The 24,650-nt window shown below is 41.2% G+C and overlaps 2 protein-coding genes across 2 annotated transcripts; one reads left to right on the top strand and one right to left on the bottom strand.

The window, feature by feature from the left end:
- Positions 1-2,985: 2,985 nt before the first annotated feature.
- znf362b (zinc finger protein 362b) lies at positions 2,986-7,915 on the top strand (the record flags this gene model as incomplete). The annotated part of the gene is made up of 8 exons (XM_079226832.1): positions 2,986-3,048; positions 3,338-3,566; positions 3,960-4,064; positions 4,965-5,283; positions 5,872-6,096; positions 6,503-6,581; positions 6,737-6,895; positions 7,701-7,915. The coding sequence occupies 8 exons, from the start codon at positions 2,986-2,988 to the stop codon at positions 7,815-7,817; spliced, it is 1,296 nt and encodes a 431-aa protein (XP_079082958.1). The 3' UTR covers positions 7,818-7,915.
- A 2,136-nt stretch (positions 7,916-10,051) lies between these two features.
- On the bottom strand, positions 10,052-24,256 carry ccdc30 (coiled-coil domain containing 30; the record flags this gene model as incomplete). The annotated part of the gene is made up of 27 exons (XM_079225827.1): positions 10,052-11,250; positions 11,488-11,552; positions 11,737-11,854; positions 12,257-12,393; positions 12,515-12,656; positions 12,847-12,968; positions 13,499-13,664; positions 13,804-13,961; positions 14,594-14,803; positions 14,929-15,099; positions 15,494-15,619; positions 16,494-16,755; positions 16,927-17,105; positions 17,274-17,411; positions 17,583-17,711; positions 18,053-18,151; positions 18,384-18,576; positions 18,755-18,882; positions 18,976-19,091; positions 20,102-20,173; positions 20,646-20,802; positions 21,638-21,715; positions 21,867-21,947; positions 22,258-22,457; positions 22,749-22,854; positions 23,050-23,232; positions 24,242-24,256. 27 exons carry the CDS (start codon positions 24,254-24,256, stop codon positions 11,043-11,045), a joined length of 3,759 nt encoding a protein of 1,252 aa, XP_079081953.1. The 3' UTR covers positions 10,052-11,042.
- Between the last annotated feature and the right edge of the window lie 394 nt (positions 24,257-24,650).

The following is a 24,650-nucleotide window of genomic DNA, read 5'->3' on the forward strand; positions in this document are numbered from 1 at the left end:
TTGCAACACTGTTTCATTATGCAATTCCTAAAACATTATTGTTTTCCAGTGAAATATGGCCATTGAAATGCTGTCAAAACAAAGTATTTGAAGGTTTAATTCAACTGTTGACACTACAGTAGTTATAATGTGTATATATATATATATATATATATATATATATATATATATATATATCTTATAGACAGGATATGGACTCTATAAATACTGCACGTGACCTTGGTATATAAAGAAAGACATGGCAGGAGATATCATAAAAAAAGCTAATAACTAACTACAAATAAATTAAAAACAATAAATCAGGAGCCAAAGAAAAATCAACCAAGTAATTGTTTTGAAAACCTAGACTTAGAAGTGTATAACTGTGCTACATTTGGTTGAAAAGTGAGAATAAAAAAAGGAAGGACAAGATTAAATAAATACTAGAATTACCTTCCCTGCATTTCTCTGTAAGGGATTACCCTTCTAATATTGAAAAATGTCACACAGACTATAAAATATTATGATGTAGATGAACTCAAAGCAAATTAACCCCCGACATCTGCCATTTGTCATATTTAACCACTGATTCTTTAGATACTTTCTGCATATTTAGCAGTCAGTAATTGACTTAATTGACCTTTTGAATGCAGTACACTATTTTCTTTGTGATGGAGTATTGTTACACTGTGGCGTTGCTATTTTAGGATTTGAGTGTCCTACTACTTCCACCCTGCGGATCTGTCGGCTAAATCCAACCCAGACACGCGCATAAATAACGTTATAGATGCATCATGCGTGCATATTAAACGTTAACAGAGCAGGTCATCGTGTTAAAAAAAAAACACCAAAATAACATTAGCCGAATACTTCCATCTGTGTCTGTGCTGCACTGAGCCTGCAGCAGCACCCAGAAGTGAACAAAGCGACCCGGAAGCGGTGCTCCGACTGGAAGCAGACAGAAAGAACATCAACCTTTTATATTATAGCTGTAGCCTACTCGCAAGACAATATCTGCAACCAGGACACCAGGTATTTTCTGCATGTATTTTCGTGTCTCCCCTGCTGTGCATGTCTGCGACACGTTATATCACCCTAGATGCGTGCAATGTGCATAAAAAAAATGCAATCGCTGTCTTTTGATTCGTCCAAAAGTTGCAGAATGTGAAAAAAAAAGCTTGCCCTAAAAGTGGAAATGTGTTTAAGATGGCACAGCGTTAGTCGGGAGAAAGGACACCGTGCGCCGGCTACATTGTGACCTTAACGCGTCGCTACGGTTGTTTTAATCGTCCGGTGTTTGGGTCGAGCCTGCATCTTGTCCGTTTCCGTGCTGTTTTTTTTTTTTTTTTTTTTTTTTTTTTTTTTTTTTATGCAGGGCATGGTTGTTGTAGGAAGTGTCAGTTTTTTTAAGAGGTGGGGAGGCCGGGCTATTCAAACCTGCAATTCGCGTAAACAATCATTCATGCCTTTGACATGATAAACACACCTTTGTGTCCGCGTCGGTTCGCGTCTTCTCCCCAAACATCAACGCCTCGCGACTACATGTTCACGCTCCCAATTTTTTGGGGGGGTCTGCAGAATATGGCGTCCCGCCTTATAAAAATAAGGCTGCCATTTTTGTTTCTCTTTTGTCTGGAAATGTTTAAAGAAAACTGTCTGAGAATGTCTGAGTCGCACCGGGAGGGTCGATCCGCAAAAAAAGAAAAAAAGAAGCTCCATCAGTCTGGGTTCGCGAGATGCTCCCAGACAGACGACGACATGTCCGAAAAGTCAAAGCACGGAAAGTTTTTAGTTTTTTTCATGGCGTTTATTTGAACATTTAAAGCGACGACCACTTATTTTCAGAATTTCCCTCTCAGACAAAAGGAGCAGAGGAGCTAAATGTTGAAGCTAGTCGGCTGCGGCTCAGTCACACTGACGCCTTTTTATACGCGACACACTATTTCTAGGCGACATTTAATGTTTGACCTGTGTTTACTTAAAAGAGACAGTTTGGCTTACCGGCTCGGCCTGATTCACACACACACTGGGCTTATCAACATACATTTATAGCAACTTCTCACTGTTCAAATAGTCTTAACATATCTATTCAAGGTTTATGGCATATTATTACAATTCATTTATTTCATTTTCAAGGTTAATGCAAGTCCTACAGGTCGATACACAATATATTAAATCCAGTTGTTTTGCCAAATAAATGTAAACTCCAGATGCTCTTCTTAGGTTGATCCACCTTTCAACTGCATCTCTCTGTCTTTATCGGCAGATGGAGTTTGTTCATGAGATGCTGATGAAATGAGTGACACTTTTATGAATATTTTTGTTTTTCAAACTATGCGTTTCGAAATTCTGTTTAAATTCAATTAAGGCTCATATTTATTTATTTTTGTCAAAATTATTTGATTGATTTAAGTTTAAAAGCCCATAAAACCCAACTTAACATTTACCTCTTTTTTTAGGTTTATCCAACTTCCCTTTTTACTTACCTGTCAAATGTAAAATAACCTTTTTATTTGTCCTTCAGGAAATTGGAACAAATATATCTGAATACAAGCCCTTTTAAAATTTGAATAACTTATATGGAGCTGCCTATTAAATGTCCTCCAGTTGCTCGTTATTGTGCAACCAGTGCAGTGGAACTTGGCTCCTAAATTAATTTATTTTAACAGAACAAAATATGTGCTTGTGGATAAGTGGAGCAGTTTGAGTACCATGAATTGTAAATTATGTGATTAAGCATGAAAGTGCATGCAAAGCTAGATGAGTGTATGTGTTGGAAACTAATGAAACCTACACAGTAATTTGGTGCTGTCATCGTTTAATTTCCTTCCCAGTTAAAGTCTGATAGTGTGTAACTTCAACACACACTGGTTATGTAGATCTTGTTCAGAACATTTAGACAGGGGTTTGTAGCATAAACCCCTTTCTGATCCCGGCCGAGCTCAACAAGTAAAACTAAAGAGTTTGACTCTTGAATGTGACTAAATATATTTTATTAATTTCAGGATGGCAGAGCCTCGATTTAACAACCCGTATTTCTGGCCGCCGCCTCCATCCATGCCAGGCCAGGTAAGTCCACTCGTCGTGTGTGGTTACTATGATGTTTCTGCCTTTCATTGCCTCTTGTTTCCATGTGTGAATGTCTTTTCAGCCATTCAGCGAGAATCCTTCACAGGTCTTTCTCGTAGATAAAAAAAAAGAAGAAGTGATAATTCAACGAACACTGTGTGCTGGTCCGTGTTTTCTTTTCCTGGGAAGTGTATATAGGGCGTGAATGACATTCACACACGGTGGCTGTTTTCTGTTGAGCATGACCCGTTAACCCTTTCAGCTGGATAACCTGGTGCTCATTAACAAGATCAAGGAGCAGCTGATGGCTGAGAAGATCCGACCCCTGCACCTGCCGCCTACCTCGACCCCATCCCAACAGTCTTTGCTGTTGCCCACCTCGTCCCCGGACGGCAGCGCTCAGCACATCATGTCTAAGCTCCAGTCGCAGCAGGTGCAGGGCCACCACCTGCAGCCGCAGGGCTCTGGACAACCAGACATTGCTCTCCACGCTCGCCCCGCCTCCAGCTCTGGGCCAGGTACGGTCTTCACTTTGTTAAATGTAAAACTGGCAAGCATATCAATTTAGTGTATTGGTACAGTAACTCAGCCATCATCTTTTGTTAGCTGTGCCAAACGGGTGTCAAAAAAATGTCAAACCACACCAAGCCTTAGTTGTCTGTGAATTTATTAATTGAAGATAATTGAAGATAATGAGCTATATAACTGCTATGTATTTTGAAGTTCTTTGGTTGATTTTCTTTCATCAAATAATTTTGAATGAGGAACTCAGATTGTGCGGTTTCTACAGACTACAGTTGTTGACTTTGCATTGTATAGTCACACATGAGCCTTGCACGGTATAAAAGTCTGTCTGTATCAAGACCATTAACTGTTCACGGATTAAAATGCCACCACCTGACATCTTCCAGATGGAAATATGGACGACAAGTCAGCAGTGAAGGCCAAAGGACTGTGGGAAGACTGGCACATGAGACAGCTCAGCGAGCAACAGAGCCGGCTCAACCATCGCTCAGGTACTGCAGCCAGGTGGTCTGTTGACACGGGGCAATAACGGCAAAACAATCCTCTGATGGGGTTGAACAGTGTGACTCATTACACTCGATTTAAAAATGTACATCGCCTCAGTAGATTGGGATACACCAAAGCACACAGTACGGCTAAATGGACATGCTATAGGTGGTAATAAGACAAGCACAAACTTTCAGTCTGCATACTTACGCACGTAGTGGAGCATTAGTCAGTTAATTGAAAGGTGTGCCAAACATCAAATAAGACATTTATTTAACAGTGCATTCAGCTTTTAAGTATGGAAATAAATGTAGGGCATGTCAAGCAGGCGTTGCATTAGAGTACAGGAACAATACGGTCTTTGGCTTTCAGGCAGTTTTAGATTCAGCTCATTCAAACTGATGTTGGTGCAAGCCAAACCTGTGAAACATTGTTGTAGCATATTTACTACACATCATGTATTCTTTGCATCCCAGATAACCATTTAGCAAACTCTGCTGCTGTGCTTTATGCATTTCAGTAAATGTGTTCACCTGTTCCAGGCAGCCATTGGGTTTTATTTCTTTCTGTAGAAGAAAAAAAAATCTGTGAACAGGCTTTTGAAACTTAAGATGTGTACCACATGTCACATAACACTAGCAAAATGTCATATAGACTCCACAACTCAAACAGGTTTTGGGAGTCTGCTAACAGCTCATTATAATGTATGGAAACCAATGAATGGAAACCGATGGCTCTTTTGAATCATAGGAAATATTCATTGAAAAATGTAAACTGTGTAGCATGCATTTAAAAAAGTACCCGTGTACTAATGTAACATGTAAATCTATAGAACTCCTCTTAAGTCACGTGTCGTGTTGTGGTTGGCGTTCGTGTTGAAACGGGTCTGCTTTTCATTCCAACAGGTCTGGCTCCTTCATCCCGACCGGACAGCCACAGCACCTCAGAGGCCCTGACCCCCACGACTCCAACCTCCAGCAGCCAGAACCGCCTGGGCGGTGCCCCCTCTGTGAACATCCTCTCTGGGCTGGCCAGCGGTCCTGGCATGGACCACATGAAACTCGGAGGCCTGGCTGGCCTCTTGGGCCCCCCACCCAAGGCACCCCGTGGACGGAAGAAGATCAAGGCTGAAAACCAGACTGGCCCTCTGCTGGTGGTGCCCTACCCTATCCTAGCTGACCAAGGCTGTGGCACTGTGCCACCCAAAGAGGGCAAAATCTACAGGTTGGCCACAGGAAGCTGCTTCTATTGTCTTGAAGTTTTTAATGCATCACAGGGGGAAGGATATTTCCTTTCAGCGCTAGCCTCGTAAAGCAAATACACAAATTGAATCGCGGGCACAGATCAATAGGCCTTTGCTTGAGACGAGTTTGGTTTTAAGTAGGCTGTCGATGATTGAGATGTGGTCCTCCTTACAGAGACATCAACATGAACCCATCTTTCACCTGACTGGATTCCCTCAGTGGACTGTCAATTAATGTTTGCCCCCTATTATTACCTGGAATACTCTGTTGGATACTAAACCACTACCAACGACTTCTTTTTTTTTTTTTAATCAATCTAGAATTAAACTCTATTCTGACTTTGGGTGGGACTCAGTGCTACCGCTTTATGATTATGATTCAGAATGGGTCTCGTTCTGGTTTAAAAGTCTTGAAAATGACTAAAGTACTCTTGCTGTTGGTAGAACAATGCTTCAATACTGAAAAACATCAATGGCTTGACGCTGTATAGTCTCTATAAGGCTCTATTTACATACCACCTTGAACTGATCACATTTATGCATTCTTGTGTCCTGTTTTTGTCCCCAAGATGTAAAGTGTGCCCGCTCACCTTCTTAACAAAGTCAGACATGCAGATGCACTCCAAGTCCCACACGGAGGCCAAACCACACAAGTGTCCCCACTGCTCCAAGACGTTTGCCAACGCCTCATACCTGTCTCAGCACCTGCGCATCCACCTGGGGATCAAACCCTACCACTGCTCCTACTGCGAAAACTCGTTCCGTCAGCTGTCACACCTGCAGCAGCACACCAGGTCGGTCCAGCTGTGAATACAAAGCAAGGGAAGCCAAGCTAGTGTGGGGGGGGGGCAGCTACTGCCAACTCACTTTGCTAGACCTGGGAAACTGAAATCTGAAACTCGCATTACTAATATTTACAGCATTTTGAAATGTATTTGTTCTTCTTGCAGTGGATATGACTGCTGATATCCCTTTATACTTCAGGAATAATATCATTTGGGGAATAAAATCTTGCCCCATTTTAATTTTTTATTTGCATGGCTAGGTATTTCTCTTATTGGATATTGGATGCATCAATGTTGTGATTAAAACTTTCAGCAAGAAGTTGGACTTATGAAATCCGTTTGATTTTGTCAGCAACACTAGGGTCATCTCTCATCAAAAAGCAAACCTATTTATTTGCATCTTCTTTCGCCACAGAATCCACACTGGCGATAGGCCGTATAAATGTGCTCACCCTGGATGTGAAAAGGCTTTTACCCAGCTGTCTAACCTCCAGGTCAGTACATGGTCACTCTACTTCATTCTGCCACAGAATTACAACCACTGTTACTTAACACTGAGGTGGACAACTGCTCAGTGAAAACTTTAGTAAATAAACAGGTTTACTGCTTTGTCAGAATTAACAGCATGTGTCTGTTTCTTCCCCAACAGTCTCACCAGAGGCAGCACAACAAAGACAAGCCGTATAAATGTCCTAACTGCTACCGTGCCTACTCAGACTCGGCATCGTTGCAGATCCACTTGTCAGCGCACGCCATCAAAAACGCTAAGGCCTACTGCTGTAGCATGTGTGGCCGGGCATACACCTCAGTGAGTAGACCGCCGCTTATCTGTATGTTGTTTTATGTACGTCAGGTTTTTTTCCCCAGTGCCTGCAGACGGACTGAGAAAACGGTGGGTGGCCTTTGATGTCACTCTGCCTCACATCGCTTGAAGCTGGCAGTTTCCTCCTCGTGATATTTAACAATTCAACATGTTTTTGCTCTTACTCAAACAAGAGGTGACGTCTTTTCATTTTTTTAAATCAAAAGGGCCCACTGATTTTGCCATACATGGATTTACTTGTAAAACTGGTTTCCAAGGTACATTTTTGTCCAGTCAAATCAAAATGTTTACTACCAAACTGCAAATTTCTCTCTAAGCCCGACAGATTACTCTAGAGCTGAAACAATTAATTTAGTACTCAATCGGCATAAAATGAATTACCTCAATCAACTGTTTTGATCATAGCATAATTGTACGGGCATCTTTCAGGCAGAAATGCCAAATATTTACTGGTTGCAGCATCTACAATGTGAATATTGGGTGTTTTTATTCATAATAATAATAATAATAATGTGAATATCTTTGAGTTTTGCTCTAGTCGTTCTTGCTGGATCCACGGACTTCACATATATTTATCTAGAATATGTCTTTTTTTTTTATGTACTTTGGGTCCAATTTATTTTCATATTTCAAGCAATGAAAAGTTTCCAATATCGTGAAGAAAATGTCAGTAAGCAGTAATGCAGGAAATTCAACTGTTATTGCTGACAAAGAAAAGCTGTCCAGTCTGTTGTCCTAATGGCAATAATTTAATCTTGGACTATTTGTTTTGTGTTCTTGTCTTTTGTAGGAGACCTACCTTATGAAGCACATGTCCAAACACACGGTGGTGGAGCACCTAGTGAGCCACCAGTCTCCTCAGAGGACCGATTCCCCCAGCATCCCCATACGCATCTCCCTCATCTGAGCTCCCGGCCGCAGGTCGGATTCAAAGTCTATGTTAGGCTGCAGCGTACGAGGCCCTGCACCCACCGCCATCTACATAAGGCTTACATTAGCATTATGACAGCTGACATAAGCATTCAGTGCTAGATTCAGTAAACAGACTGCCTCCATCCATCTCGACACAGGCTGTCTGTCAGAAATGAGCACAGCGTTATTTTGTGAATGTAAAAATACAGCTAGATGTTGCCCGGAGGATGGAGTGGCAAAGAATGTCTTGCGTCAGATTTAATAAGCACTTTCGTAAGCGTCATGTAAACTGCCGGATGCATTGGCCATCAGAAATGTTTTAGTTAGATTTGTTTTAATTTTTTTCCTCTACCATGAAATGGGTTTCCAAAATGTGCCAGATGATATTTGCCCTTATAAAGAATTGAGAAAGTATAAAAAATGTTTGCTGGGTGTGTTCTGGAGACATCCAAAGATAATCTTAAAGCACTTTTAGGCCTTGTGGTTTTGGCTCAAATTGTTTCAATCTTGTTGGATGGGAAATGCCAAAGGGCATTATTTGTGGCAGCTAAGAGTACTGTCTGTGTATAAATAACAGTCTTTTTCTATTACTTTCTTTTTTTTTTTACTCAGTTTGTGAAAGTACACATTTACAGGGTCATCTAAATTTGAAGAAAGGCAATCGCTAGATGACAATTTAAACATTTAATGATTGTATTAAGAAGTTGCATTATTGACTTTTGAAAAAGTAGAGCAACCTGGAAGGGAAGAAGGATGAATGTTTTTTGTTTTTTTTCTCCAAAATCTTTCACTCCATATTTGACATTCACCTATACGGCACCTTTATGATCATAACATGTGATCAAAGAAACACTGTTTTTGACATTATGTTTTCCTAACGTCCCATTAACTTGTGCCATATATGAACGTTATTTAGGTTTTGAGAGAAAGCAAATCTTGCCATAGCTAGTGTGCTTTCTCTAGTCAGTCAAGCTATGACTATTAGAAGTATTAAAAGTTGAATGCATTGCACACGTATTCGTGCCGGCTCTACTCTGCTCATCCCTTCTTTCAAACACACTTCAGCTCAAATTGACCATCTAACCCCTGTGGTAAATTTTAAACCCAAACATTGGACCAAAATGTGAAGTTATGTACAGCTATTTTGACCCAGTTAAGTATTTTTTTAACTTTAATAAGCTTTACCCATTTGAAATGAACTGCAGTACAAGTCATATTCCATAGGCCTATGTTTTGAGTTTGTGTGGAGGTGATGCTTCTCCTTTTTAATTGTTTTTCTCCTTTTGTATTCTTTTTATTGTACACAGTATTGTTTGTTGTATTTTTACTGTAACTTTAACCTCTGGATGGTACTAATAGAGTACCCTGTATTCTTCAGGGCACTTCAGAAAAGGTGCTACGGCTACACGTTACGCTTGAGATGGAACTGAGAATGATGTAAAATACATATACAGTATATAGTATGTTTTCAAAAAAATAAAAACGTATTACTCAAGCCACTGGCCTGAAAACAGAAATTTACGCCAACAACAGACCCTGCCTCTTCAACTTAATCTCTCTTTTGAGATGATGGGAAAATGTACATGTTGCTGTACTGTAAAACATGTTACTCATTTATAGTACCTATTTTTTAGTTTTCATAAACATGTTTTGTTTGGGTTTTGTAAAAGTTTATGTATGAACTTACTGTAATTATTTTAGTCTACCCATATGTTATTAATATTCATGTTTTATATCAGTTATTTACATGTAAGCCTTAACTGTTTTATCATCCCATTTCCATTAATCTGTATTGTGTTCTGCAGTATTCAGTCGTGTAAACATTTTAATTTTTTTCCTTCCGCATGGAGTTCCTGAGCTGTAATCTGTATGATAACTGTTTAACCCATGTTCTCTATGAAAAGATATTGCGTAGATTTATTACACTTTTTCCTGTCTTGCATTGTGGTTTCATATACAGTTTCTAGACAACTAAATATGCACAGCCAAGACTGAGAAGTTAAACTAAGGTTATTAATGTTTAAAAAAGGAAAACAAGCTTTGTATCTTTACCTTGTTTAATAAACAGACTGTTATAAATTCACCAGTGATTGCGTGTTTTATACTAAAAACTGTACCTGCCGACAGAGCTGTGGATTAAGAGAGCAGGAAGGAGGAAACAAAAACGTTTGTTATCTATTTACTTTTATTTATAAAAATATTTGTTTAAAAATGTATTTACATGGATGCAACACAATTAAAAGTTTCTTGTCTGTTAGATCTCAGTTTACATGTCTGTTGCAAATAGGCGTTTGTTTTTTGACGTGTTCACGCAGCAGCAGGATAAAGTGAAACACTTCATCATTTCAGGCACATTGTAGACAAAATAGACAATGCGTTTCACACTACAATACTATTATTTACACACAACAGTAACAGTTCATGTGTATTTAATTCCTATGTCGCACACATCTCTTAGTAAAAGTATTTTCTGAATGAGCATCCCTGGAGGAAACTATTGAGGTTGACCAATTAATAAAAATGTGTAAATAGACAAAGAAAACTCCCGGAATTCTGAGGCTTTTTCTGACATTTTGGCTGTCTTTAAACTCCAAGCGAAGAGGCAAATTGTAAATACTGGAGTGGCTACACGTCACATGCAATAGGGTCCCAAATATCAATGTTATATACTGTAAGGTACGAGTCAAAATGTGTGAAATTTTTTGACACAACATCATTGGCATTTTTTCCCCATTGAAAACACTGCCAGGATTAAAGTCAACTGCAAACAATATGTTCTATTGACATACTGTTATATTCCACTGCTACAAACACAAGTAAAATGTCTTATAAAGTGCTTAGTTTAAACAAGTCTCACTCAAATCAAATCTCCCATCACTGTCAGAAAAATGTACACTTTTTTTTTTAAACAGTCACCAAATGTTAATTCTCAATCTGGATTTAAAAAAAAACAGTGCTGGCAAGCCGAACAACAATCAGCCTTTCAGTACAAAAGAGATATCACCCTGAGCTGAACTGCAGTGGAAGCTCCCATTTCTTTACTACTGCCTTTTAACAGGGATTCTTTATTATTCAATATATTTTCGCTCCTTTTTATTGTCTCCGGTGGAAGTGGCGGATGCTTTTGTACAACACCAGGCATTGACTTCTAGCACAGGATACCCGCTGGTAGCTCGCTATTGAAAACACAGGCAACAAGGCGGCCAAAACCCACCACCGCTCATACCTGGTCACTGGAATAAGAGCTCCCCTCTGTGCCTTTGGTGTCTGGAAAAACTAATGGCGAGTTGAGATTCAGGTAGCTCTGCTCTGACGCTTGGTGTGTGGAGGCAGACGCTCGAGTGCCATCCAGCACCGCACGCTCGGACACCTTCACGCGGCGGAGTGCATCAAGGATGTCGTGTGGGTCACCCGAACCTGGCGTCAGACTGGCAACACAGACGTGGTGAGAATTGGCAGGAAATGCACATACGAGCATCCACCTATATGTAAACCTCTCAATGTGTGATATGAGGAGAAAACTAAATTAAGAATTCTTTGAAGAGCTTAACAAAGTTGTCTATTACATTTTTTCCTCCAACCACATAAATTAGGCTACAGCACAAATTACAAATGTCAGACAACAAATCACAAGAGAACAATAAGTTGTCTCAAAACCACCTCACCTCAGCGTGGATGTATGCAGGAAGCCATCACAGAGACTTTCAGAGGAGAGCACTTTCTTGGCATTCTGTTGGGCATTTGCACCATTTATGATAAAAAACATGACATCATTATTTACATTTACAATAAAAGAAGCCACACGTCATCCGGCCGCCTCAGCCATGATGTAAAGCATTTCAAAAGAATACATAAAACCTGAGAATGTTGTGCGTCATGTCCCATTCAGACATAAAGATCTGTAAGGTGTTTACCTCCAGGCTGTAGAATGATTGGACGTTCCTCAGGGCTCGCTCTAAGGAACTGACTTGGTTGGAGAGCTTCAGGGTTCGATCCTGAAGTTGTCTGTTTTCCATTTCTAAGACGTTGACCCTTGAACACAGATTAGTGTTCACACTCACTCACAAAAACAATTCACCCAATGTGGCTTTTATGTCCTCACCAGCACATGTAGGTTACTGACAGTTTTGGTTGACAATGAAAAGTTTTTTTTTTTTTGTGGTGCAGTTCATAAGGCATCCAGAAAAACTTTAGGAGATAGACTTAGAATGAAACCAATGAATCTTTGGCCTTTGCTTTGCTTTAGTAGTTTTCCTTTACATTAATCTTTTAAGTCTTGGTTGAGAAAGGTCCCAATCAATAACCAATAAAACAATTCAGTCAAGTTAACATACATTCTGAAATCTAATCATAACACTTCATTTGCCACCTCAAAAGAAACAGCGGTATGCATGCGTGTAAAAAGTAATTAATTGGTGGGATTCATTAAGATACCTGTGCTGGACAGTGGAGGCGGTCCTCATGCCTTTGCTGCCCATTTCCTCTGCCTCGCTCATCTTCCGCAACAGTTCTCTTTTCTCCTCCAAAAGCTTCTCATTTTCTTCAGTCACTGTATGGATCCTGTCCTTCTCCTGAAGCCACCAGGGAGAAAAAAACAAAAACAGGGATAATTTAGAAAATATTTCTCTGGCATCTATTGTGGGATATTTCGTGGAAAGTCAGACCGTGTTCTGCGTCATGCGTGTGTGTGACCTTGTGTGAGAGGCTGGTGGCCATCACCAGGTCGTTCTCCAGTTTCTGGATGATGCGATCCCTCTGAGCAGTCTCCTTGAGATACACCTGCTTGGCATGACGCAGCTTGATCTTGTGATGACTCTGCTTTTCATTGTACTTTCTGGTTGGTGAAGCAGAAGAAATTGACATTAGGAAAAAAAAAAACTACTTCTCCAAGTGTTTTAATTACGGATTATGCTATAACCTTGTTCCGCTGATCAGAAAATACATGGCCATTTGTTCGCCAGAGTACCAGAGTTAATTTTATTTCAATGTAAATACCATTATTCATACCTGTGTGGGTGTCTCACCTGATGTGTGTGTCCAGTTGGAGGAGAACCTGCTGCAGCTCTCCCTGCTGTCTGTCACACTCCAGCTGACTGGCCATCAAGTCCTCCTGCAGTCTGTGGTTTGACTTCTGGCTGTCTCTTGCCTGAGGGAATTGTATACATAAATGCACACACACACACACACACACACACACACACACACACACACACACACACACACACACACACACACACACACACACACAGATGAATTTACTGGGTTTACTGAGTAAAATATTGAGACTGCTCAAGATTTGAAGTGGAGATAAAGCAACAGGGCTGTACAGACATTGTTTTGGTATTAGCTGTCAGCACAACACCTTTGAAAAAAACAAGTCACTTTATAAAAGCTCAAACTTTATATTACACTCCTTTTAATTGATTTGAACTTGTGCTTAGGAAATACAGAAAGGAAAACCTTTCAAGTCAATGAGTCACACAAAAAAGAGATGAGTAACACAAATTTGAATCCCACATTGAAAAGCTGTGTACAGGCAAAGAAAAACAATGGACACACATTGTGAGTCACGTTTGATCAAAATGTTTTAAATGATGTGAAACAGACATTAAGACTGGTGTCCAAAACCCTGCAGTACCAACAACATCTGAGGAGCTGTTGTACACCGTTCCTTACCTCCTCTCTGGCCTTGCTAAGCTCAGCCTCCAGGATGGCCAGACGGGTGTCCAGCTGCTGGGCACGGAGGCTGAGCTCTGCATGGGTCCTCGTCATGGAGGCCTCTTTCAGCCTCAGGGAGCGCACCTGCTGCTGCAGCTCCTCCTCACGCTGCTTTAACAGCTTCCTGAGATCCAAATGGAAGAAAAGATGAATACAAAGATTACCAACAAAAAGGGTGCCTTGCAATGTTGGTACTGGCACTATTACTGCCATTGGGACAAAGTCAAACTGGGCAGTGTCAGCAGCACTGCAATGTGTGCAACCTGGTGATGTGCTCCTCCTGCTGCTGAGCTCTCAGAGCCGACAATGTGTCAGACAGATCCCTGCTGTCCCTCTCCAGGCGACTGCTTTCTCCGGCCCGGGCTTCCTCCACACGCAGCTGGTGCTGGGCACTCTTAAGCTGCAGCTGCAGCTCCAACACCTGTCATTCCAACAGAGCCAAAGGCGTCACTCAGTGTGACAAACCGATAACATGAGCTACCAACCTCCCACCATTTCCAGAGTATCCCTGGATTTCCTGAAGGTGTTTGACACAAATAGTCTATAATGTTGGTGAATAACCCTGAGAAAGAGCTACGCCAAGTGAAGCACAACACATTTTACTCTCTATATCTCTACAAAATGTCCCATGGAATCTTTACAAGGGGCAACCGCTTCTTCTGCACACTCATTAGGATAAGGATACATTTGATTAGGAATCAAGGGCAAACTAGGTCACATAATTGATACTGCGTGCTTTGTATGTAATGATGTGTATGAAAATATATATATTCAAATTGGCCATTTGCAGAATCACATCTTCCAAAGGATGGGAAACCATATTCCATTAAGCGTTAAGAATGCAGCTTTCAGTCGGGATTTCACTGATGAGCAGAACCTCAACAAGAGAGGAAAAACTAAGGCATAAAATCCTCTGTGGTCTCTGTCACAAAGCCTGACCAGGGATAACCAGTGTTGCAAAGCTGGTTACCAAATAGCCCTGTTAACGCTGGGTTAACCAACCAAACTAGTTGGGATTTGTAAGAGGGCATCAGATGAGATGACAGGGCTGACCTTCTTGTCAGCAGCAATGAGCCGCGCCCTCTCGGCCTGCAGGTCCTCCTGCAGACTGGTAGTGGTGCTGTGGTTTGTAGAGTTGCGTGCCAGTTCCAACTCCAGTTCCTTGATCTTCTGCTGCTGACGTTCACACTCAGCAGCCTGAGTGTGGAGGCTCTGCTCCACCTGGACTAGCTTGGTCTGGACCTGCTTCAGCTCTACAGAAAGCTGAAGGAAGCATGTAAAACCACAAAGCAGGAGCACAAAACACAGAGAGCGATTAAGATTATGATTATGTAATAAATGTCAGAGGCATTCAGGAAATTCCAACTGTGCTGTAATGAAATACCAACTTTGAGTTTTTCATTGTCCAGCAGGGTGTTATGTCTCTTCAGGTCCATGTTTTTCTCCTTCTCGTAGCGCAGCTCTCGCTCTGCCGAGGTGAACAGGCTCTGGGCCCTATGCAGGTCCTGCTTCATCTGTTTAGCCTCCTCTTCCTTCTGGATCAGCACCGAGTGCTGGGACTGAAGAGGGAAATGTTGGGAGGTGTTTAACTGAAGGGGAGTACAGATAAATACAGGTAGCTCAGCTTAGCTTTTATTGTGGCTTCTGTGAAGTGCCCTAGATTTAAAGAAATGAAAAGTTAAATTCTGTAAAAAGCTTGGCATAGCACTGGAATTGGGAGACCTGAAGTTTTTGTTTTTAAAATCATTAGCATTTATTATTAATATTAAAGAGAGGAAGAATGCCAGCAATGCTCAAATTGCTGCTGCTTAGGCCAAAGTAAAGCAATACAAAGAGAGTAATAAACTGAAATCCTGAATACAATTAGACCGAGATTATTAGAGATTTTGAATTGAACTGCAGAAACAGCATGGCTATCTGGACATGATACAGGCGAGTTATGATCATGCATACCATGATGCGAGCCTGGTCTTCCTTGACCTGAGCTTGCAGGGCCAGTTGGTGCCGAGAGGCCAGCTGCCGCTCCTGCCCCAGCATGGTCTGCAGATCATTCAGCTCCTGCTTCACACATGAAAGCCACTTAGAAAACACACACGTATGTAGTATGAATAATACATGATTCTGGCAGAGGAAATTCCTTGTCTGCTCGCCTTCCTCTACAAGCAGGTCAAAGGTTACGGTCAGCTTCAGTACCCAACCTGGTGGAAAACTAGTGCCTTACTTAAGGACATAAAATCGGACAGCGGCACATTAAACCAGGGCTGTAATGTTGAAGGATATTGTTGAGGGACATCCTTTCTACTCCAACCCGTTCCCCCGATTTCTGAGCTTCTGAACAATGAATCAGTCTTACTAGATGATTTTACATATGGAGCCTTTTACAAACCAATTTAAAACTACCAGAGGACATGTAATCCAGTAACCTCCAGCTGGTACAAAACGCAGCTGCTCAGGTTTTAACAAATACTAGAAGACAAGATCAAATCAGCCCTGTTTTACCCGCTCTTCACTAGTTACCTGTCAGTTTTAGAATTGACTGATCACCTTTAAAGCACTTCATGGTTCAGCTCCCAGCTAGATTGCTCAATTGCTGCTCCTCTATGAGCCTGACGCAGCCTCAAATCCTCAGGCAGGACTCTGCTGGTTGTTCCCGAATCCCCGCTCAAGACTAACGGTGACCGGGCTTTTGCGGTCAAGGACCCTCAGCTCTGGAACTACATGCATGAGTGTCTGAGGCTTGCAGAATCATTGGCATTGACTTCCCTAAACTTATCTTTAAAAAAATGTCTTTTCATAATTTTAGCACACCGTTTTATCTTCAACACGTCATATTTGTTTATTTGACAGATTTTTGTCCTGAAATGTTTTCATCCTGGTTCAACCATGTCAAGCACCTCTTTTTGAAAAGCACATGAAGCATACTTTAAATGTATATTATTATCATTATTATTACCTGACACTCCCCCTTTGTCCTCTCTACTGGACTAAGCCTAGATTCTATATGAGCTGTGTGCTGTTCAGGCTTCTGGCTGCTCGTGAGTGCTTCCTTTGTTGAGGAGCGTTGCTCTTGATGCCACTTGAGCTGTTCTTTGAGGCGCTGTATCTCCAGCTCCAGTTTCTCTCTTTGCCCCTCAGCGGTCAGCTTCTCATGGACACTAGAGCTCAGCTTGGCCTGGAGCTCGGCAGTCTGCAGCCGCTCAGAAACCATCTCATCCCTGGAACATATGCAAAGTTATGCAAAACAAGTAAGCTCCGGTGTATCATGGCCAGTCACAGGATGACTGGCCATGATAGATCAGTGTTGGGTGATCAGTGATAGCACTGATCACCAACACTGATCTATTTTTGAAAATACAACTGCATGAACTGAGTGAACTGACAACCACCTCAAGGCATTGTGGGTTGTCTGGAGGCTGCTGAGCTCAGCAGTTAGTTGGTCAGCCTGCTCCTGCAGCTGGTCAACCTGAAGCCGGTTCTCACTCATGTTCTCCTGGGTTTGGCTACTGTCCTTGTAGCGTTCCAACTCGTTCTCCAGCCGGCTGCGGGCACGCTCCATCTGGGCCACCTGTCAGGCAGAGAAGCAAAGACAGGAAAGTAGTTAGAAACTCATCTCAGTGCTGTAAATTCACGTTGACATAATTAAATGTTTTCAAGTAAATTTATTTGCTGTATTCAATCATTCATCCCCATGATTTAATAAAAAAGCAGCAGGCAGACTTGTAAATCAACAAACCTTTTCCTCCAGAACTGCTTTTTCCCCCTTGACTTGGGTTAGGCTCTTGATGAGTGTTTTCCCTTGTTGGCATTCTGTCTGAAGGCTGTTGACCTCAAGTCTCAGCTTCTTCAGCTCTCGCTCACCTATCTGCAAAGCCTTTCATGGAGAGAATGAGAGATTTTGATAACGTATCTGTGTGGTTTATAACTCTATTGTTGTACTTCAGGATTACATCTCCTAAACTGAAAATATAAATTCAAATATGTGTGAAGCTGTGGGGTTATTGCTTTCTGCCAGACAAAGTATTGATTATATGGTTTTTTTTACCTCCTTGTCTTTTTTTAGGGCGACCTGGGCTGCATTGAGGTCCACCTCCAGCTGTTTCCTCCAGTCTTTCTCCTGAGTCAGACGAGCCTCGAGATGAGCCAGTCTCTCCTGGCTGCTGTCCCTTATGTGCTTCATGGTGTCAGGGGAACACAAAGCATTTATAGGCTGCACTGAGTCATAGCTGAGATACTGTAAAAATATTTCATGAATGACTACCGGTATACCTGTCTAAATAGCATCTATTATTCTGTTGCTGCTTATATTGCCCAAAAAAAAATATATATAAAAATAACTTAAGTTTACATTTTAAGCACCTTATTACACCGCTTCGTGCTATATTCAAATGTGTGCTCATCACAAGCTGTAGTGCTTTTGCTGTGTAAACAAACTACTGTGAAATGAGCACAGAGTAAACATATACGATATATATAACAAATATATATGATATTCAAAAGTGAGTAATGTCTTACCAATTGTAAGTAGGACTCAGTAGTTTTGACCTCCTCACCGTTCTTCAACATGTTTTCATTGACCTCCGGCTTCTTCAACTCTGCCTCCAGGCCTTTGATCTGCAATTGACCAGTTACGATTATTACTCAGACATTAGGGAGACGACCATTTCCAAGACAGGTCCGGGACTAAATTATACTGTATGAGTCCTTATAGTCAAGGACTGACATTAATGAATGTCTGAGACACTAGCTTCATTCAACATGCCAGGCGAAATGTTTTTATTTAGTAAATAATCCATCAATACTTTGTTCGGTTAAGAAAATGTTTATTTTCAGCGCTGCTCATTACCCTCCTGTGTAGTCCCTCAAGTTCTCCATCGTGGCGATACCTCTCCGACTTGCTGGTATTCTGGGCCTCCCCTAGCAGAGCCTCCAGCTCCTCATTCCTCTCCTCCAGCTCTTCCTGTTCCTTGCGTAGCCTCTGGAGTTGCCGTTGCAGCTCCCTCATCTGTATAAACTTGTCTTCTGCCGCCTCATGGCACCTAACAGAGAATGATGATGATTTAAGTCAGAAAAAGCAGGTGGGATCGTCTTAAAGAATCTTAGCAGTCATGTATAACACGACCAACCACTTTCGAGATGCTGTAACAACTGAGTTTGCCTGCTGTGGGACAAAAAAAGTTATTTTCTGATTTTATCTGATGCAATTAATGTATTTACCGTTTGTGAATGTAATCCCCGTCTTGGATTGAAGAGCCAGGCAAATTGTTTTGTTGTCCGCTGCTAATGCATTTGTCCTTTTGATCCTCTTTGGTCACAACACCTTGGTCTGCGTCTTTTATTGCCAACTGGACAAACACAACACAAAACAATGCCAAGCTGCTGCAACAACAGTATACTTTTTCAATTAAAAAAAAGACTGAGTAAAATAAAATAGCAACCTGGTCCAGGATTTTTTTCTTTTCAGACTCTAAAGTACAAACTCTCTCCCTCAGAGCCGTGTTCTCAACGTCTAGTGTGTCATTTTGCTCTTTGGCTCGCTGCAGCTTCATCATGTCTGTAAAAAAACAAACCCAAGGCCATGAATATCTAAAGACATGAAACATTTTGGTTTTCATCTTGTTTTGCCTTTTTAAACCATATTATACAATGTTGCACATATACGGTATGAAGTAACGATGATGATAATACTTATAGCTATAAAGGGTAGGTGATCAATTTGTTAAGAGAGTTGTTTAAAAATGTGCTTATTCAGTCTAATCAGAATCAGAACCATTTATTGCATGTACGTTTTCACATACAAGGAATTTGTCCTGGCGGGAGGTGCATAACATTTAACAATAAACAGAGTACAATAAATAGGAGCATGAATATTTACAATTAAATCTACAGTAGAATATAAAAATAAAGTCAAAATAAAGTGCAAAGACAACAGATAACAGTACTTTAAGGTGAACTGTAAGTGTAATGTGAAGGTGACGGCATTAAGCATTTTAACTAACAAATGCAGCTTTCGGTTGGGACTAGTGACTTTGTGCATCTGTCTGGTTATGCAAGATTGTTTACTTGCCAAATGTTGTGCCAAACCACGGATGCATTTGGCAGCTGCTATGAGATTTGACTCAGAAGACTAAAATATGCAGTCAAACCACAACAGTATGGAGGAAATGGACACGAACATAATCAAATCTTTTTCTCCAGAATAATATGAATATAAAAAGGGAATAATAGAATAAACCATTCTTAAAGTGAGCAAACCAATGCAGATGGATATACAGTATACAAGTAATAGTAAGTAAATATATCTCAATCAGGTAGGGTTTCTACTAGTAACCTGTATACAAATTAATTACATTTAAAAGAATAAATATATATAAAAAGTAAATAAATTAACCAAAATAGGAAAAATGAAAAAAGCTTGTTGAAGCATTATATATTTTCCTAACTACAAACAGAACATTAATATCCAAATATTATCCAACCCTAACTCTTCAACCCACCAGAATAGTAAAATAAAACCTCCAAACAATGTGGCTGGCATTAACATCACACCACAGTCTGTCTCACCACAGTGTTTCAGTTTGTCCACTTCCTTCCTTAGGTTCTCTACTTCTTGGACCGTTCCTTGAAGCTCAGATCCTGAGATTATAAGCATATTTTTGTATTCCATAAAGCCAAATATATGGGTTATTCATGACTTTGCATGACTTTTATAACATTTCATTTTTTTAATCACATGTTGTGAATGAAGTCCTGCACATTTCTAGAACACACCAGTTCCACATTACACATTTACAGCTGAGAAAAATGATATGGTTATATTGCCAAAAAAAAGCCTGAAAACAAATAATATTGGCATACGAGTGGGGCAAGAAATTGAAGCTACTTTATGTGGAGATAAAATGGTTTTAAAAGGCCAGCAGTAGCCAGCTGGATAGACCAGAGATGCCAGAGAGCATCTGTATATTATTTCTTTCAACCACTTAATTAAGCAACAATGTGCAAAACAAAATACAAAACTTTATTGTGTCGTCTTTAGAAACATTGTATCAAAGTCTAACCCAGACTCACAATTAGTTGAGGGATACATACTGTAAGTCTAGCAACATACCATTTAGGTCCAAGTTGTGGTTTTTGGCAGCATCCAGCTCATTGGTGAGTCTGCGAATATCCTGATGAGCCATTGCCAGCCTCCTAGACGCCTCTTCAAGGTCCTGCTCAAGCCGCTGGCGCTCGTTTCGCTCCTGGGATATCTGCACACCGTGGGCCTGATGTAATAGAACAAAGCATGGATGGTAAGAGTGGGAGGAATGCAACAGGAAAGAATATTGGCAGTTAGACTGGAGATACAAGTGTCCCAGCATGCTGTTGTAAGAGACATGCATTCAGAGGTTGAGATTCCCCATCACCACAGGCCTGGAAAGGAGTGAGGGCAATGAGTTATTATCTTATAGTTAAACATTCTCCTGCACAGAGAGGCCAGTGGGACAAAAAATACACATGCTGTTACCCGTGACATGCCATTACTGTTCCACCCATTCCGAGCACTCATCAGTTGTTAGAAAATTACAGTCACAGATGTGTTACTGCAGTGATTTTCAACCACTGTGCCGTGGCACACCAGTGTGCCGTGAGAGATCGTCAGGTGTGCTGTGGGAAAATGTCCAATTTCACTTAATCGGTCCAAGGAAATATTATTTAGTTGCCGCAAATACTTTTCCATTGTTGAGCGTCTGAGCCTGCAGTATAGTGGCTGGCCTAGTAATTAAATACTCTTCCATGCCAGTAGGTAGCGCAATAATTATCTACCAATATATGCTGTATTGTGCTACAATGTGACATTTTGTAACTTTTTGGGTTGTTTGTGTGCTACGGGATTTTTTTATTGTAGAAAATGTGCCGCGGCTCAAAAAAGGTTGAAAAACACTGGGTTACTGGGACAAGCAAGGTCGTCTGCATCACATTGGTCATGCAGATATCAAAGCACATTGTCAGCGTGGAATGTAATTCAAAAAGTAGTAACACTTTGCAACAAGTCTGCGACGCCCTCTTTATCACAACATCAGTGTTAGTTACTTAGTATGCTGTGAGGTGGAAACCTACAGGGGTGATATTGTGCTTGCTCTGACCAGACCTGCGCAGCCCAAAGAGCTTCTTCCATGGACTCTGGGATGAACACTGCTGAGAGGAGAGACCCAGGTGCGCAGAATGACAACAGACACTACATATCATGCTGTATCCCTGTCCATACTGTTCTTCTCTTCACAAATTTAATTCAACCTAAAGTTATACAGACTGTAACACAGTCAAGGCACAATGACAGTCACCTCACCTTCTTTAGGTTATCTATGGTTTTCTGCATATCCTCCCTCTGCTGCCTGAGCTCTTCGCTGATCGTGTGGCGAATATGCTCCTATCCAAGAGTCACCGAAAGACAGAGACTCACTTCACCACGTTTTTATGATCTCTGTACCTGCCTTAGATATTCTAACTATTACATTCAAAACTATGAGGACTGTACATTCTTTGTTTTAAAATTGTACACCCGAAAACTCTCATGTACAGTTGAAATGAAAATGAACCACACCACTGTAAATCCAATACTAGGTGTTAAAACATTTAAAAGTTGACTTTTGTGTGTGGTTCGTTTCCTGTGAAGAATTGATATTCTGAGGAAACTGAACAGTTCTGATAACACTACTGTACGTAGGTCAGTCCTTTACCTGGTGGTGGACTTCCCTAAAGTTGACAGTGAGGCTCTGACTTTCCAGTCTCCTCTCAGCATCCTCCAGTCTCTCCAGAAGTGTGGCCCTCTCCACCAGCAAGTAAGCCACCTGCTCACTCTGACTGCTCAAGCCCATCTCCCCGAGGTCCCCCTGAGCCAACAGCTCTGCCAGCTCAGCCAGCTCCTTGCTCTGACTCTCTGGAAGAAAGGGTTTTTTTTTCACTGGTCAGAGGTTTGTCCAGCAGGACTGTTAAATAACATTGAAGACAAGACAGAGAAACCAGAAAATAGTGCACAAGTTTGCTATATGTCAGAATATTTAACATAAACACAAGTAAAAAATCCAACTTAGACAGCAAAAAACGATTTTCAAAATTGTAAACGATGGTGTGCTTGAAATATCCTGCTCAGGCGCTCTGGAGAGTCAGGCAAGGCAACAACTCAAAAGGAAAGAATGCCAACGTTGTACTATATTTACATTGAATTCACCTTGGTGTTGTCTGATCTGGTGAAGCTCTTGTCGCAAGTGTTCATTGTCTTTCTCATAGTCTCGCTCTTCCAGCAGCCCTCGAACATGTGCAACATAGTTTTCCACCTGACAGACAAAAATCAAACTGCTGAAAGGGACTGACATACTGGTCGAGCAATTGACAATGTCCTGTACCAATATTAAAAATGTATCTTAGACAGGAAGCCTTTGAGCTTTATATCACACACAATCAGGTCAAGAAGACTATGGCAGTGGTACAGATGGTGAAGTAAAACAAAAAAAATAAACCAAAGTGTTCACCTCCTTCATTTCACTGGCTTGCTGGCTATGTAAGGTCTGCAGCTCTTGGGTGGCTGACTGAAGCGTTGCCTCTCGAGCAAGCAGCTGCCGCCACAAGTGGCGCTGCTGCTCCTCATTACTGGCCCCTGGAGGCAAGCCATCCTCCTGAAGCCGCATAGAAATCTGGTCCAGCTCTGTCCTCACCTGAAAACCCAGAGGAGGAGCTGAACATTCCGTGACCAGATATCGTATTTATCACATAAGTGTTTAACTGTTATGTAAAGATGCAGCTTTTAAAATGTCATAGAATTAATGGAATCCCTCTCAGTACTGTGGTAAATCAATAAGCATCCACAAACGAGGCTCATCAGTGGATGAGAGGCATTGAGTAGCCTGCATGTCAGAGCAGTTATAGGATAATAAACTTCAACTCAAGTGGCATTAAGCTAAAGGCTGACACAATTTCAAACTACATGTGCAAAAATGTCCTTAACTTTTATGATTTATGTGGTTGTATACTGCGGTAGGTTGCTTTTCAATATGTGACATGCTATGACAACTGCAGCACAATGAGCTAAACAGTCATACTTTAACTTACTTTTGCCAAACAATTATCCAGCAAACTACCCTGCAAGCAATAGCATGAACAAAAGTGTTCAACATCAAGGCGGTCAGTCTCGCTGAAAGCTGACCCTGTGTAACACACAGGAGGAGGACATCACAACATCAAAGTGGCATGTCAGCACGAAACACCTGTTGCTGAATTCAATACTGTACTTTGTAGGGCTTGTAACCCGAGCATACCCCCCATGCAGCATTCAGACTACTCCTTGAGCGGCCACTGCTCCCAACAACATGCAACACATTGCTACGTATCAGGTCTCATGTGTCTGTTGTACTTAAACATCACAGAAGCTGACATATGATCTTGCATTTGTGGAACAAATGGCTTGAGGAGCAGACATTAACTACAACCACCATCTGTATGGGCTGAATGTTGCTGTGGGTGCAAGGTGTGTTGACTGCAACAGCCGCTTTTGCAAGTAACTTATTCTTGTTAAATTGACAAACAGTGTCGCAAGTTGTGTAGATTGAAATGCTCAACACAAGTGCAATCACATAATGTCTGGTGTCGAACACGGGAATAAAGCTACTCAACAGTGACTGCCGCTGTGTTTATCTGTAAGCAAATGAACAGAGCTATGAATGTTACCTCTTCATGATCCATGGTCAGACATCAACTTTGATGAGGCAGCATCTGTGAATGACGAACTTGTTCCTCAAAAGTGAAAGTTCTGATCCCAAACAACACTTTAGCCTATACATATATAGATGGTATCCACCAGAACACAAGGCAGTTTGCAGTGATCCTGCAAAGAACAGCAACTCTTCAAACTTCATCACTTCCATTGTTGTCGCAATTCATCCATGACAGCGTCTCTTGTCCTCGGGTTCCCCTGCAACATATGAGATACTTTTTTAACAATGCTTTCCAGTCGTGTTGAGACTTGCAGCCACACGTTTAGAGATGAGACAATATTTCAGTTCAGGCAGGCACACTTCAGTTAAACAGTAGCATTGCATCACCTGAGGCTATGCAAAGCTTCGAGATGATTAGGTAT

This window comes from Taurulus bubalis (genome assembly GCF_910589615.1).
Source record: "Taurulus bubalis genome assembly, chromosome: 11".
Taxonomy (NCBI): domain Eukaryota; kingdom Metazoa; phylum Chordata; class Actinopteri; order Perciformes; family Cottidae; genus Taurulus; species Taurulus bubalis.